The sequence below is a fragment of the Pygoscelis adeliae genome, unplaced genomic scaffold (genome assembly GCF_000699105.1).
Source record: "Pygoscelis adeliae isolate BGI_AS28 unplaced genomic scaffold, ASM69910v1 Scaffold453, whole genome shotgun sequence".
Taxonomy (NCBI): Eukaryota; Metazoa; Chordata; class Aves; order Sphenisciformes; family Spheniscidae; genus Pygoscelis; species Pygoscelis adeliae.
This window is the reverse complement of record NW_008824450.1, coordinates 763,754-779,599: the sequence shown is the minus strand read 5'-3', so window position 1 is coordinate 779,599 and position 15,846 is coordinate 763,754. Positions and strand designations below refer to the sequence as shown.

The window sequence follows — 15,846 nt, the reverse complement described above, 5'->3', positions numbered from 1 at the left end:
CGGCCCGGGGTTCATCAGTGCTCTCCATGAGTGATGCAGGTGTCTTGCATCAGCCTGGGGAAGCCCAGTCTAGGCACCATCATGTTGGAGCCTGATGAGTACCACAGAATCGGCACACGGGCTTGCCTGGCCAGGTCTTTCCGGATCTGTGCTCGTGCACAAGAGATGTGCAAACTCTCATTTCCAGCCATGGACTTCACTGTGTGTGCACAACTCACAAGGAGCTGGCCCATCCCCAGGGATGCCCAGATGTGCTTTGGTTGGCTCCGTGATGCTGCAGTAGCTTCCTTCCCCTTTGGTACTCTGCCTTTGTTGCCATTCCCTTTTTGTTGCTGCACTGGCCTCAGCTGATCTTGCCTTGGATCAATAGAACAAAATAAATGAGATTGAGAAGTGCTGAAGCCTGGCCCGAGTGTATATGGAAAAGAGTAACCACTATTGGATTTTGCTCAGTTCAGAGAATAGTGGAGGAAGGTGGAGAGGGTCAGAGCAGGCAGAAGGCTTGAGAAATGCATTTCTGGCTTCCAATGTTCCCAGGAGAGGTTTGGTAATCAGCCTGGCAAGTGAGCAGCGACTCCCAAACTTTTTGTGCTATCAAGCCAGTGTTTTCAGTGAAAGCACCAGGGCCAACCCATCTGCCATTGCCCCATAGCTCATCTTGGCGCTTGCCCTGATTTGAATTTGTCCTTCTGGGATGTAGAGTCGTAGGGCGTAGTGGTGGGAAGGAACCTTGGGAGGTTGCCTAGTCTGTGCCCTTGCCTGAAGGCAGTTCAGCTCTGCTTAAATCATTTCAGACCACATGTATCCAGATCTGCGTGCAGCATCCAGGTGATGTCTCAGCAGTGCTTTGTAAAATCTTTCTATTTCTAATACTTCAGGACTGTGCAGGCATTTTCACATCTGCATTCCAGTGATATCTCAGAGCTGTTTCTAATACAGGAGTTTCTCCTCTTAAGACATTTCTAATGGATGGTTTCCTATCTTGTATCAGAAATGTTTGGTGCTAGTTCTTCAGGTGGTGACTTATCACTTTGTACTATTTCTTTTCATAATATTTCTGTTATTTCCATTCTCAAGATCACCTAGCTGTACCTACAGTCTTTCTGTGCAGTGAGGATGTCTCCCCGCTTTGTGTCCTTGGCTGATTTCATTATCATGTTCCAAATTTTTGTTCGAAGGTCGCTTAAGAAAATGTTAAAGAACAGCAGATCCAAGGACAGACCTTGAGGAATTCCACTAATAGCTTCCCTCCAGCACAAGCCTCTGTCATTTTTCATATAGCCAATGCCTTACAGTTGCCTTACAGTTTTCCTGCTAATCGGTGTCTTTTCTTGCCTCTCTTGTAATTCTGCATGAGGCGCTGTATCAGATATTTTACTGAAGTCCAGATGGATTAGATCTGCTGCATTTCTCCTGTCTAGAAAATCAGTTATCAAAGAAAAATACCAAATTAGTCTTCATTTCAGCTTATTCAATTAGTTCAGTTCAGTGACTAGTTCATTAAGAACTGAGAAACTGAGTATGAGCTGAGAAAGTGGGAAAACTTGCCCTTTTTTCTTCTAATCTATGAATAAAAGCCAGCTGTGAGAGGATGAGATCTTCTAGTTGTAATGTGCTGAAGAACAGAGGGCTAAGAAGCAATTGGTTCAGTTCACCCAAATTAGTTACTTTGCTTGCTTAACAAAAATGTTTTTAATGTAAAACATGTTTTGGTAATCTCATTTTTTCCTTATGTCTCCATATTTATCATGGTATTTATTGGCTGAATAAAGCCAAGTTCCAGGTGCTGTTTTCTTGCATTTTCATTAAAGTTCAATATGCATGTGAATGTACCTTGACACAAATCACAATTAAAGTCTCATCTAGGGATCAAGAAGTGTCAGCCAAACCTTCTAATAGATAAAATGGAAATAAGAAAGATATAATTGTTGAAAGAAAAGTGTAAAATGCAACCTGCCTCCCTGCTTAGCGTTAGGTAGATGTTTGCTGTTGGTACATTTTAATTCTTACCTGTGACAGTCAGCCCCTCCTTATGAAAACAAAATGTGTATGCAAAATGAAGTTCAGATCAATGACTTAACAATAGATTTCCAGCCTTCTGATTTAAAACATGATTAATATTGGTGATGTAAATAATTTTGGTTTAAATCAGTCCCCCTGCATATAATATAGCTGCAGATCAGGAGCGCTACGGTGAAATCTTGCCTGGGTGACAGTCAGATAGGAAACTGTCATTGACTTCACAGGGCCAGAATTTTATGGCTTAAGTATAAGACCTTCTACCTCCTATCCAGGATGGGTGATTAACAAGGCACCCCATCCTTTCAAAGAGGCAAAAAACCTCAGAGGGTGATTGGCACCAACTCATCCTGGATGTGAATGCTCCTCCGCGTGGTTGTGGGTGTTTCCCAAAATACCCTGATTTTCCTCATCAGCTAAGAGCACAGCCCATCTGAGGGGCACGTTACCCCGCAGGCAGGTGTGTGCAGCAGGTTGGTTTGGCAGGAGCAGGCTGCGAGGAGAAGACAAGCCCAGTGGGTGTCAGTCCTATCTGATATGGATTTACTGTCGTTATACAGGGACCTTGTGCCTCTGCCTTGCCTCCTCGGAGGAGCCAACTGCTGATGGCCTCACATCAACTTCCCTGCTGGAGTTTGCCATGATGTCACACCTGGAGGCCATGAATTCCCACGAGCAAACCAGCCCAGAGGCTGCAGAGCCTGATCTTGCCCCTGGCTCTCTGCATGCTGCCCCGGGATCAGGCTTTGCCAGCGAGGAGAATGAGGAGTCCAAGATCTTACAGCCCCCGCAGTACTTCTGGGAAGATGGGGGAGAGCTCAATGACTCCAGCCTGGACTTGGGACCAGCAACGGGTAGGTTATTTTTACCCCATTTTTCTTCTCCGCTCTGCAGGGACTCTGGGGAGGTGGAAGGATGCAGGGATCTGTCTTCCTGCTTTGATACAACTCTCGCTAAGAGGGCCTGAGATTAAGTGTCAGCTCTATTTTCTCACCTCAGTGCCTGATGTGTCCCCAGTGAACCCTGAGCAAGCACAGGCTTTAGAAACCAAGTTACAGCTGAGCCTTTATTACTGAGCTGCTATGAGCTGGGAAAAGTATTGCCTCCACCTAGTTTCCCATTGCCTCCTGCCCTCCTTTCTCTCTCTCCTTCCCCCTTTATGCTTTCTTCTCTCCCTTCTTTCTGTTGTTGTCAATTAAGCACAACCTAAAGGTCTCAAGACCCCAGCTCAGAGATCAAGGCCATCTTGGGGTTTGAGTCAAATATGGGTTCCCTGGGCCAAATTCTGGATTCCTCATTTTGTGACTTCAGTGGGGATTTGGCCTGAGAGAAGACAGCAGGTTTTCCTCCTTGGGCAGCTGTCCTATTGCCTACCCTGTCCTGCCTGCTTCCTGGCGAGTCATGGCCAAAATGAGTTTCATTAGCATTTGAGCTTGCTTTCCTCTGTGGAGTGTTTTTTGAGACTACTGAGTCCCCTCAGTGGTCTCTCCCGAGCCCGTCATTGGCTTTGAGATGCTCTCAGGGAGAGGGATGGGAGGAAGGAGGAGGAGCGTTGCAGGGTTTCCAGTAGCTTAGGAGATTATTTCACATGCTCCTGCTCTTAAGTGTCATGTGGGGCATGTATTAAGTGTTACCCAGGGGCCAGGCTTCAGCCTTATCCCTCCTCCCTTATCCGGTATCACTGCCTCCCTCTCAGCAGGTCTGACTGAGGTCTGCAATTAGAAAGCACAACTCTTGTTTTATCTTCAGTCCTATTTCTGTGACCTTAAAAAAGACCTGTGCTCACACAGGGCTGAGGGCTGCCGCAGTGCTATGGCTCAGGCTGCCCGCTGGGGCATGGTGCACGCTATGCGGGGCGAGGGCCATCCCAGCTTAGGTCTCCAAAGCCCTTTGCTCACTAACATTTCTGCTAAACTCATCTGGCTGTAGTCTTGCTGTCCTGTGGCTCATGTGGCCCCCGGGGCACTTGCAGGCCTGGCCGTGGGGAAGCTGTGCAGATGCTGCCTCTGCAGTGATGCTGGGGGCGGATGGTGCGTGTTCCTACCAGTGCATCCTTGGGACATGCTCTGGCTTAGCCGCTCTCATGCGCTGGCAGCGTGCTCAGCGGTGCTTTTATTTGTGTGCCAGCAGGCACCTGCATGTACTCACAGATCTGGACGTGACTTGGAGAACAGCATGTGCTTGTGCATTGAGAGCGAGATGCACTGGGTACCGAACCCAGCCTCGCCTCTTGCACATGCCTCGCCCCATTTGTATGCAGAACACGCTCCTCTCTCCTTCCGTTCTTGCCTGCAGTGCTTTCCTGCATGAACAGATGTGCTCTTTCAGCTGTCCTTTACGTGTACCCTGCCCTATCCACTGCCTAGCTAACCACTTCTGTGCTTCCAAGCACTGTTTTTTCCCCTGGCCGTTGCTGTGTCCAGAGCTTGTGTCTCAGTGGCATTTCAGAACCTTGGTTAATAGAACAGTTTGAATTATTCAAGAGCTGGGAGAGCATTTCTGCTTAAAATTTAATTAGAAACCTGCTGTGTGTCATTTTACAATAAAGGATATTGTAATAGCATCCCTAAATTGGGCAGCCTTCTCCTGTCATGCAAAGCCTGTGCATGAGAAATGCACACAACCAATGGATCTTACGTGCTGCATGTGTGACAGATGCCATGTGATACCTTGTGGAACTGTGTGGTGACATCTGTTAGGTTATTTTCAATGTATAAATCCCTTAAACAGTTTCAAACAGCTGCTGTTTAAGAAAAAAAAAGTTTATGGTGTAAGTTTTCCTTATGTGGGATTTCTCTCCGAACAACAGAGGGCTAAGGAGAATCTCCATCCTTTATTGGATGCGGGGGGAAACATAGTGACAAAGGATGAGGAAAAGGCTGAGGTACTTAATGCTGCCTTTGCCTCAGTCTTTAATAGTAAGACCAGTTGTTCTCTGGGTACCCAGCCCCCTGAGCTGGAAGACAGGGTCGGGGAGCGGAATGAAGCCCCCATAATCCAAGGGGAAATGGTTATTGACTTGCTACACCACTTAGACACACACAAGGATGGGATCCACCCAAGGGTACTGAGGGAGCTGGCAGAAGTGCTCACCAAACCACTTTCAATCCTTTATCAGCAGTCCCGGCTAACCGGGGAGGTCCCAGTTGACTGGAGGTTAGCAAATGTGACGCCCATCTACAGGAAGGGCTGGAAGGAGGATCCGGGGAACTACAGGCCTGTCAGTCTGACCTCGGTGCCTGGGAAGGTTACGCAGCAGATCACCTTGAGTGCCATCACACGGCACGTACAGGACAACCAGGATGATCAGGCCCAGTCAGCATTGGTTTGTGAAAGGCAAGTCCTGCTTGACCAACCTGATGTCCTTCTATGACAAGGTGACCCACTTAGTGGACGAGGGAAAGTCTGTGCATGTTGTCTATCTAGACTTGACTAAAGTCTGTGACACCATTTCCCACAGCATTCTCCTGGAGAAACTGTCTGCTCAATGGCTTGGATGGGCGTACTCTTCGCTGGGTAAAAAAAGTGGCTGGACGGCCGGGCCCAGAGATTTGTGGTAAATGGAGTTCAATCCAGTTGGCGGCCGGACACGAGCGGAGTTCCCCAGGGCTCAGTTTTGGGGCCAGTTCTGTTTAATATCTTTATCAATGATCTGGATGAGGGGATCGAGTGCACCCTCAGTAAGTTTGCAGACGACACCAAGTTGGGCGGGAGTGTTGATCTGCTCGAGGGCAGGAAGGCTCTGCAGAGGGACCTGGACAGGCTGGATCGATGGGCCGAGGCCAACTGTATGAGGGTCAACAAGGCCAAGTGCCGGGTCCTGCACTTTGGCCACAACAACCCCATGCCACGCTACAGGCTTGGGGAAGAGCAGTGTGCCCAGGCGGCCAAGAAGGCCAATGGCATCCTGGCCTGTATCAGAAATAGTGTGGCCAGCAGGAGTAGGGAAGTGATCGTGCCCCTGTACTCGGCCCTGGTGAGGCCACACCTTGAATACTGTGTTCAGTTTTGGGCCCCTCACTACAAGAAGGACGTTGAGATGTTGGAGCGTGTCCAGAGAAGGGCAACGAGGCTGGTGAGGGGTCTGGAGAACAAGCCTTATGAGGAGCGGCTGAGGGAGCTGGGGTTGTTTAGCCTGGAGAAAAGGAGGCTCAGGGGAGACCTTATCGCTCTCTACAACTACCTGAAAGGAGGCTGTAGCGAGGTGGGTGTCGGTCTCTTCTCCCAAGTAACAAGCGAAAGGACAAGAGGAAATGGCCTCAAGTTGCACCAGGGGAGGTTTAAATTGGATATTAGGAAAAATGTCTTCACTGAAAGGGCTGTCAAGCATTGGAACAGGCTGCCCAGAGAAGTGGTTGAGTCACCATCCCTGGAAGTATTTAAAAGACGTGTAGACGTGGTGCTTAGGGACATGGTTAAGTGGTGGACTTGGCAGTGCTAGATTAACAGTTGGACTTGATGATCTTAAAGGTCTTTTCCAACCTAAACGATTCTATGATTCTATGACAATGAAGTGTAGCCTGGCATAGTTGGTAGCTCTGTCCCAGGCAGAGATTTGAGACCCTGTATCAATCGAGGCACAAACCAAGATTGTTATACTGCTGGAGAGAAAAAATTCCCTGCTATGAAAGGAGACCTGTGCTGGCTTCTTTCTCTGTTTGGTGTAAAGATATTGGGCCTGGAATTGGTGGTGGTCTTGCAGATAGGCCAGATCTCCTGAGATTTCAAAGCTGTATTAGTCATCTCTCTTTTTTTTTTTTTTTTTAATGTCCTTCTGAAGTCTGTGTGGGGAGACTCCCCTGCCTTTGTGTGACTTTGAGGCTGCAAGAGATAAAAAGTAATAACAATCTGCAGCTGCTGCTCTTTTTTTTTTTAAGTGCACTCGAACATCCTTTAAAAATATTTCTGGAAAACGTGTGGCATCTAGGGCCACCTGTTAGTCCGTTAGAAAGTGAGAACAAACTCCCGCTGGCAGGGCACAGCTCAGCCTGGGGCTCTGATTCTCCTGAATAATGTACTTTTGCTGATTTATGCTATGGAACAGTAAATCTATATTGCCATCAGTGAGCGCCAGCCCGCGGAAGGACCCTGAGATTTGTCTCATTCTGTCTGAGTGTGCACAAAAGTGCACGCTTGTATGTGTGCTTACCCATGCACAGCTGCTATCCGGTGGAGCTGCATCTAGAAGAGATGGATTACATCTGGTGGGAATGTGGATGCCATATCCTTACAGAAGGAAGCAGCGTGTGACTTACACTTCAGCCAAGAGGCAAGTCAGTGGAGCTGTGAACCTGTTACTTCTGCATTCCACTAACTTCAGGCTTCCAGGGAACCCAGAAGCATCTCAGGTTGTAGTTTGGGTTTGGCTGCTTCGGTTCACCTTTGGTATCAAGTTGGCCTGAGCCACGGATCAACCCTGAAGATAGAGTGGACCTGCAGGGACCCGCATTTGGCCCTCCTTGTCCTCCTTTCCCTTCTTATCATCTTCCCCATCTTGTTTTGCCTGGAGGCTTCCAATCCCCTGTGTTTCCTACTGTCACACTGGATTTCCTGAGCAACAGATGCAACATCTCTTCTACCTTTAGGGCTAGGAGATGGGAGTCATTAGGGTTGCGGGTCCCTTTGAGTCCCTGATTTTTAGTGAAAGAGTTATATGGTGGTGTATCCATCCTGGAGTGCTCCCTGGTTTGCACCTCTCAATGTTCTCCTTTGGCCAGTCAGAATGCAGTGCCCCATGTGTTCCCCTTCCAGTGAAGGCTCTAGGTTGAGGCAGTCTAATCATTAATTGCTGGGAAGTGCAGGCTCCCAAAAACTGATAAAAGACTTGTGAATGTCTGGTGAATGAAGGCACTTAGTCCCTCTCCTCCTTCGCCCAACAGCTGAGCCTCCAAGGATTGGAGTGCATCATCACATCTTCCAGTGTGATGGTGGGCTAGCATGAAGCTTGCTTCATTACAGCCAGGGTCTGCTCTTTTAGCTCCAAGGTTGTGCCTTTGAAGACCAAGGTATGACTGTGCTAGGAGCTATCAAATCTAGTCTTATAGGTTGGTGATTCACTAGGATGGCATGTGGCACTTGGGGGGGGGGGGCAGGGAATTTTAATCTTTTAATTATTCATAGTAATTAGCAGAAGGGATTCTCAGGAGAGCTAGGATGAGGGATAGCGGGACAGACAAGTTAGAAGGACTGTATTCAAAGAAAAATAAGTTTTCTGACCAGCTAATGGGATAAAATATCTTCCATCCCCAACTCTTCTCTGATAGTGCGATTCACTTCCTTCCGTGATTAATTACTTGCCTCTGGCCAGAGATATCCTGGTATCTCTCAGCCTTACTGAAATCTGCTGCCTCTTCATCCAGACTGACAGCAAATCTGCAGTTCTTAATATCATCTTCAACCCAAGCATTAATGAAATGAAGCACCTGGTAAAGACTGTCTACATAAGAAGCTTAGCGCTGAGCAGCCCCCTGCCTGAGCTCAGCTCCCAGGATGCCTCTTGTTTATGCTCTGGTTCAGTGTGCACTCGCATGTTAGGTGATCCATCTTGGGACAAGCCATCTCAACCAAGACATTGCTGGCAAAGGCTGACCTGTGACAAAGACGGTTTCTCTGTGCGTAGAGTTATTCTGGTGCAGCTATCCCTGACCGACTCTGTGTTTGGGTAAGGGTGGCTTATTCTAGCCTTATTGCAGTTCATGCACTGAACAGGAAAAAGGCATGGGGCTGTTTGGGAACAGCTGTAGCACTTGGTGCCCAGTCTCTACCTGAAGCAAATTCCAAGCATAATGAGACCTAACCACTTTGCTACCCCAGGTCTCTCTTTTAGCTATGATCTCTTTTGTGTGTGTGGACCTGTCTTGGAGTCGCAGATAGTAACTTCTCCTAGCTCTTCTGGAAGATTAGGATATTAGCCCCAACTGGCTCAATTCCAGCACCGGTAATTGCATTTTGCCTCTTTGAAATCCCCCTGCAGTTTCAATCAGATGGAGTACGCCTTTTTGCAGTAAGCCTCACTGCTCTATACTGCAAAACCGTGAGCGGATACCACCTCGGACCTGGCTGCTTGTAAGCAGTGAGTAGAGTGCACCTTGAACTTCCTGAAGTTGGCAGGTGCTTTAGTGTGAATGGTGCTATCTGGCTGTGTTGTTGTGGTGGGAGCCCAGGAATGTTCTTGCCTTTATTACAGTGCCTTCTAGTTATCAGTAATTCAATCACTGGTTAACATGATCTTCCAGTTTAATCCAATAAAGACCTTATGGTCAGGTTATGTGTACTAAAAGCAATGAGGGTCACCCTTTTTCTGAGCTGTCGCAGTTGCTTTAGACAGCTCATAGTGGCAAATACAGGGTAGGGAACCTTGTAGGGCAGTAACCAGCTCTACTGAATGAAGGAGAAGCAGAAATGTAATGAATTAAATGTCTGGCAGAGGAATCATGTTTTGGCACAGTGCCAAGAGTTGGCCCATCTGGTGTCAAGGAAGTTTCAGTATTGATTGCAGAGGAAGCAGGACATCGCCTAAATGGCAGCTCTTGCAGAGGTGTGGAGCTCATGTTCACCTCTCCCAGGGCAAATCATCTCCCCAGGCAAAGGAAATGAATCTCTGTGACCCAGACCTAGGTCTGCTGGGAGATGCAAAGGGCAGGACTTGGAGTTGCAGGAGGGCTGTGCAAGATCGTTTCTTTAGAAAATAGTGCCTGAGGGTCTTTGCAAGAGAGCTTGGAAGATAAAAGCTGGAGGGGGTTGGGGGAGGCGAAGACAGCTGGATGCTGCAATGTGAGTAATATCACTACTGATGGAAAGCATTAAGGGGTGTAGCTAAGGATGTGGTGGCAAGGAGGTGAGGTGGAGGTGTGGAATTTCATATCGGTGAACCAGACTCCCAAGGGGATGGTATGACTGAGAAGCTCTGGGACAGAACGTGACGTGGAGCTGTGGCTGCCTGCTACACTGTTTGGCCAGAGTCGCTGAGACAGTTTCCTGATTCCAGTGGGCGGTTCTCCTGAGCCGTCCCCCTCTGCGATCAGGCTGGCTCCATCGTGGCTTGGCTGCTCTTGTTTGTGACTGGAAGGGGTACGTGGCACATGAAACCTCTGCGTGTGGCCACAAGTTCCTCTTGTGCTCCAACCTACTGCTGATCTTGGTGGGAGACTTACAGAGTAGACCCTGGCAGGGAAGGAGCTGATGACATGTGCAGTTACTACCTCTTCCCTTCCCAGGCACCCTTCTCTTTGGCAGCGCTCTGCTTCCTCACTGAAGTTTGATGAGCTGATAAACCAGTCTGACGAACCTGGCACTGCAGCCAGCTCCATAATACCTGTCTCCTTTAACAGAAAACTCTGCCCCACTTCTGCAGCAGGAGCACAGGTCACCTGAGTCTGTCTGGCCTCTCTGTTCTGTGGTTGCTGTTTTTCTCCACAAAAGCTGGTGGGGATGGGAGTGAATAGCACTGGCATAGGTAGGTGGGAAGGTCTGTGGGTGCACTTCCATGTGCCCAGCGCGTGGGAGCCAGGTGAAGAGGGTCTGCCGAAGGGAGAGGACAACCAGGTGGGCCAGTAGGTTTCAGGGTCTAAAAGACCACTTGCTGAAGAGGAACTGCTAGCTGAATGTTGGAAGGAGCTGCTAAAAATGGGAGATACTCTTTGAGTCCCCTTAGGGCTGGGGGGAAGGGGAATCAAGGGAAATGCCGAAAAAGACTTCCAGTGGGGAAGCTCTTAGCTCTGCATTACACAGATGAGTGACAGAAACCGGCTTGTCTGGAAGGAGCCTTGGGAAGAAGATGCTGGGACTAGCTTAGTGGCTGGGATCATACCAGGGAGGTGGACAGGGTGCAAAAATTCCTTCAAATCATAGAAGAGGGATGTAAACTAAGAAAATATGAGTGCCTTGAAGAGACCTGATCTTGAGAAGTGGACAAGACGCCCTTGGTAGTGAGACAGTAGGAGGTGGTTCCAGACAGCAACCAAGTGTCTAGCTGGAAAGTCTGGAAGGAAGGATTGACTCACCATCCCTGAACCTGGAAAGTGATTAAACCCCTTTGGGAACTGGGTTGTACAGAGAACTCCTTGTTTTAAGGAGCACAAACCAGCACAACTCTGACCAAAATGCCTAGAGTTTCACTGTTCTCCATGCGAATCTGAGTAACAGCCCTTGCAAGATTTGAGGGGAGTTGAGGTTATAATCAGTGGGGTCTTATGAATCAGACAGGAGGAGGATGCTCACAGCTTAGCATGCAGGATAGTGGAGAGACTGGCAGCAAGTGGGGATGTTAACTCAATTACCAGTGAGTGTGAGGATTCCTGTGTCTGCTTCTGCCTTGTTGATTTGTTGGCCCAGAGTAGCAGCTCAGGTTTCTGTCTTTGGCTGCCTTGTAAGACAGAAGCCTGCTGGGAGAAAGTGGGATGGGTTCTCCCTGAGCTTCCATCGCCCTGGAGAGATGGCAGAGGCGGCAGTCCTTCTGGCATCCTTAGATCTTGGTGGAAAGGCAGCATGGCTGCACCACGTGGGGCTTTCCCCCACAGGAGCTAGCTAATCTGTGACAGAGCACCTTAAGGAAAGGTCAAATGTGTGACTTCAAAGGAGAGCTGACAGGCCAGGAGCATTTCTAGCTCCCATGGGGCAAACTGCTGCTTTTTCCCGGTTTGTTTTTCTGCTGTGCCCATCTGCCAGTTCTTGCTCTCCTCCAGGTGGGAAGAGGGGCAGGGAAGAGAGGAGGTGCAGAGGAGTTGAGAATAGATGAGAGTGTCTTTAGGCAAAGGAGATGGCAGATTGGATCACTGATCCTTGAAAAGAACATCTCATCTGACAGGGCCGTGTTTAAGGGGTGAAAACCCTCACTTTACACTCACAGCACATCAGGGTGCTGTGAGCTAACCTCCTGCTGAGGTTAGTGTTTTTGGTGTAAATCCTGAGTATCCCTGCAGCAGGAGGAGCAGCAGAGCCCTGGGAGATGCGCTAAACCTTCACCATCTGTCTGAAGAGGGTCCCGACCTAATGTCCTCAATCCTGTGGTCTGTGGCTGTTCCTGCTGTTAACCACCATCCGCCTAGCAAGGCAGTGACTGTGTCTGCAGACATTGGGACGTGTAGCTGTTGGTAAGGGCCTTTGGATGGTGGACTGATGCCAGGCAGCGGAGGGGAGATGTTTTTTTGTTTGTCTGTGCTGCCACTGATTGCTCTTACCAGCCTCCCTGCCCTCTGAGGGAGCATCACCAGGTAGGCTGTTGGGTAGCAGTAATCTTTTAATCCTCAGGGTCTTTGGGTAGAGTCTCAGTCAGGATGGGTGCTCTCTGTTGAAACACAGCGGCAAAGTGGACATTGTTTCTGCCTGCGGTGGTCAGTAGATCTCAGTGGCCTGTTTGCAGCCAGAACTGGGAGACAGTCACCACATTATGACCCTGAAGGTCAGCAGCTGGATCATGCTCATCTTTGGGCAGCATCTGGAGGGAGCTGCTGACAGCATGAAGGGAATGAGCTGGGGGTTAGGGAAGCCACTTGCCAGCTGAATAGGAGCATCTTTGCACCTCCTGCTTGGGGTGGAGGGAGCACTGTGGTTCTCCGCTCAGGAGGGATGGGGAGGAGCATGGAGAAGCAGCATGGGCAGTCCTGGTTGCCAGGGAATATCCAAGGCAATGGATATGTTTGCTGACATGGCCCTCCCTGCCCGGGAGCTCGTACCCGCTCCAGCAGCAGCAAGCGATGGATTGGAGTCAGGGATGCGTAGAGTTTCCTTGTGCAGATCTCCTCTGTAAGGCATCCAGACAGCTGCTGCCCACTGTGCTTAGTGGAGCATCTGTTTTGGCAGGCAGGAGAGGAGGTGGGGGCCTTGGGGATTTCAGTCACATAACAACAGTAGCTATAGACAGGGCAGGGTGCTCGTTTCTGGCTGTGGAGGGATCCTCTTCCTTCCCTTTCTCAGTCAGAATATGTGCTGTGCTTATGTTGGGGAGAAAGGGAGTTAATTGGGATGCAAACTCCTGAAACGGAGCTCCTCGGGTACAGGCAATTTCTCAAGAAAGATGAAGGTTGATTTATGCCTGCTGGATTTATGCCTGCCACTCTGAGCTTAATGTGTCTGGTCTTACAGACTCTCTCCTTATCTTGAGATCCCAGCCTCTTGCTGGGCTTCCAGAATAAGCCACTGCCTGCTCTGACCTTATGTTTGTAAGGTGCATCTTTCTCCTTCAGCATCTACATTTGTCTAGCAACATCACATGCATTCATGGTCAGAGCCACAGAACAATCAGGGGCTGGAGTTGGAGGGAGGGGACTTAGATTTGGCTCCTGTTTTTGGCTTCTGTTTTGCTGCAGCAAAACTGTTCCTTAATGACACAGAAAATTCATAACACAGATGTTTGTGGGATGACTTTTCTGCTGTGAAGTGCTGTACAAACTGAAGTTCTGCATTTTGAAGATGCCCAGGTTGATTCAGGTTTTGGTGGTATTACTTGGGCATGCCAGGGAGTAGGGTTTGGTTTGCTGTGCTGTTTCTCTTCCCTAGTATTTCCCATTTAGCATGTGGCTGACTGCTGCTACCACCCAGCATCTTTCTGAATCCTATGTGAAGTTAGTCCCTGGGTCCCAGCTTAATTCTTAACACTCATGACCTCACCTTGGAGATGTCAGGTATCAAAGCTGTTATTTGCAGATCTCCTGGCTAGCAAGTCTGTGAAAACACCTTCAGGACAGAAAGGAGGGGGGAGAATGAATGTGTGAATTATCCCTAGGGAAAGTGGGTTCACTGGGATGGTACGGGGAGCTGGGGAAGAACAGAAGGTTGCACTGCACTTGTCAGATGGGACTGTTCTTATCAGTGGCAGGCTACCTGCTCTTAGAGGGTCTCTGCCATTTGACCCCATCTGTGGCTAGGCACATATAATGGGGCCATCTCTCTGCCTTTGATGGTTACTTGGGATGTGACGTGAAGTCTTTTGGATCTCTTTTTAGATTACAGCTTTCCTGCTGCATCTCAGAAGGCCCTGCTGAAAGGGAATGGGACACAGGTGAAAGACAACTGGGAAACAGCCACTGTCCAGCCGCCAGCAGAATTTGTTGAGCCTGACTTGCACACGCCTTTCTCCAGCACGCTGGAGGAAGAGGAGGGGCTGCTCCCTATAGACCACTCAAGAGGAGGAGTGGAGAGCCTCCAGACCTCTGGGCCAGAGGTTACATCTTCTGAACCAGTGGGCCAAGAGGACTCCTCCTCCCTTCTATTTTCCACAGCCTCTGCCAGGCCAGATGTGACCAAGGCAGCCACAGGAGGGCAAGAAGAGGACTCTGTTCCTCCAGGCTTAGACCTTGGGAGCAGCATGGGACCAGGTCTTCTGCCTGTGTCCTCTATTTTTTCTACTAGTACTGCTGCAAGGTCTCCCAGTATTTCAGAAGAGCCCTTTGAGGTGACAGCTGGGGGCACGTGGGCTGTTGGGGGAGCAGATTTGGAGACGACTGTGACTACCACAAGAGCAGAGCTTGCAGAGGCCATGGTGGAGGCTGTTGGGGAAGAGCATTCAGCCAGAGAGGAGGTCTCAGAGACCACAGTGGGGTGGGAGATGCTGGAGCCCACGGCGCTAACTGAAATGGAGCAGACTGCGGAAATGCCTGTGGGGACACCCTCTCCTGGAGGCAGCTCCCCAGGCACCCAGACTCTTTCTGGCAGTGAGCAGCACCCCACTTCTTCTGCATCTCTGTGGGACAGGGCTGACGAGCCTGCACTGGATCCCGTTTGGAATGACACCGAGTCAGCCACTGAGACTATGGCAGCAGAAAGGAGCTTGTCACCGCAGGCTGGGGACGCCCGCATGGCCATGCTGCCAACAGAGCTGCCCTGGGACTCAGCACAGGTAGCACTGGGAGCAGGGAGTGGGTGGGAGGTTGCAGTGGAGATATTTGGGTACTTCTCTTTGGGGGGGTGTTTAACCCCTTAACCTTACCCACATCCTGAAGTCTGGCTGGTGGAAGTAGCTGCTTCTGTTCACCCAGCCAAAACTGAATTTTGGGGGATGCTTTTCACAGCACTTCTTAAGGATATTCACCATCCTTGGTGAAAGCCGTGCCCCCTAACATCTTCCCCAGCGAACTGCTGCACAGAATCCTGCTTCTAATAAATGCCTGCCCTCTGGGGCATGCACAGCAGCAAAAACTCCTTGTTTCCTCAGCCTGCATTATTGGAAGTGTCAGGACAAAAATGCCCCCAAGGTTTTCTGGAAAGGGAGTGAGAAGGAAGTGCTATTTTTGCTGCTGCTGCTGCCTGCAGGGACCAGATGCAGAGCAGGTGGAGCAGGGTACAGAGATCTGTGAGGATGTTAGTCTAGGAGAGCCTGTGGGAGAGGAAGTGTGAGGTGAACTGCAGTTCCTGAATCCAGCAAACTGGCAGCTGGTTAAGAGAAGACAGGTAGCAGGAGCTGGCTGGTGAGAAAGTACCAGGGAAAGCTTTTAATTTTGCTTTCTGCCCCATGGTACTCGGGTCCCTGAGCAAGTGACTTAGTCCCTCTGTGCGTCTGATCCTGCCTGCAAAGTGCTGCCCTGTCTCACCAGTTTGTTTAAGGACCACAGAGGCTCCTGGTTAGGTTTTGTGTTAAGTGCTGATCACATACAGGATAAGGCTGCAGGCTAGAGAGCTTTCCACTGAGTATCTGAGTCCTCCTGGAGTCTAGATACAGGTGGGAGGTAAGCTGGGCTGCGGCAAGCTGGCACAGTACCTTGTCCCTGCCCCATGTGCTAGCACTGAAATAGTGTTTCCTCCTTAGTGCAGAGCGTTAGAGGACAGTTACTTCCTTTGAGGAGCTCTTCTCTGGGGTATGGCACAGTCCCTTGCTCCTGTCCCTTCTTTATC

General features: G+C 49.6%; 1 protein-coding gene across 1 annotated transcript in view; it reads left to right on the top strand.

The window, feature by feature from the left end:
* The window catches only part of PODXL2 (podocalyxin-like 2), a 29,827-nt gene that overhangs the window by 6,510 nt on the left and 7,471 nt on the right, over positions 1-15,846 (top strand). Inside the window, exons 2-3 of the mRNA XM_009321051.1 lie at positions 2,580-2,873; positions 13,962-14,854. Coding sequence (XP_009319326.1) covers positions 2,580-2,873; positions 13,962-14,854 — 1,187 coding nt within the window. The remainder of the gene's footprint in view (positions 1-2,579; positions 2,874-13,961; positions 14,855-15,846) is intronic.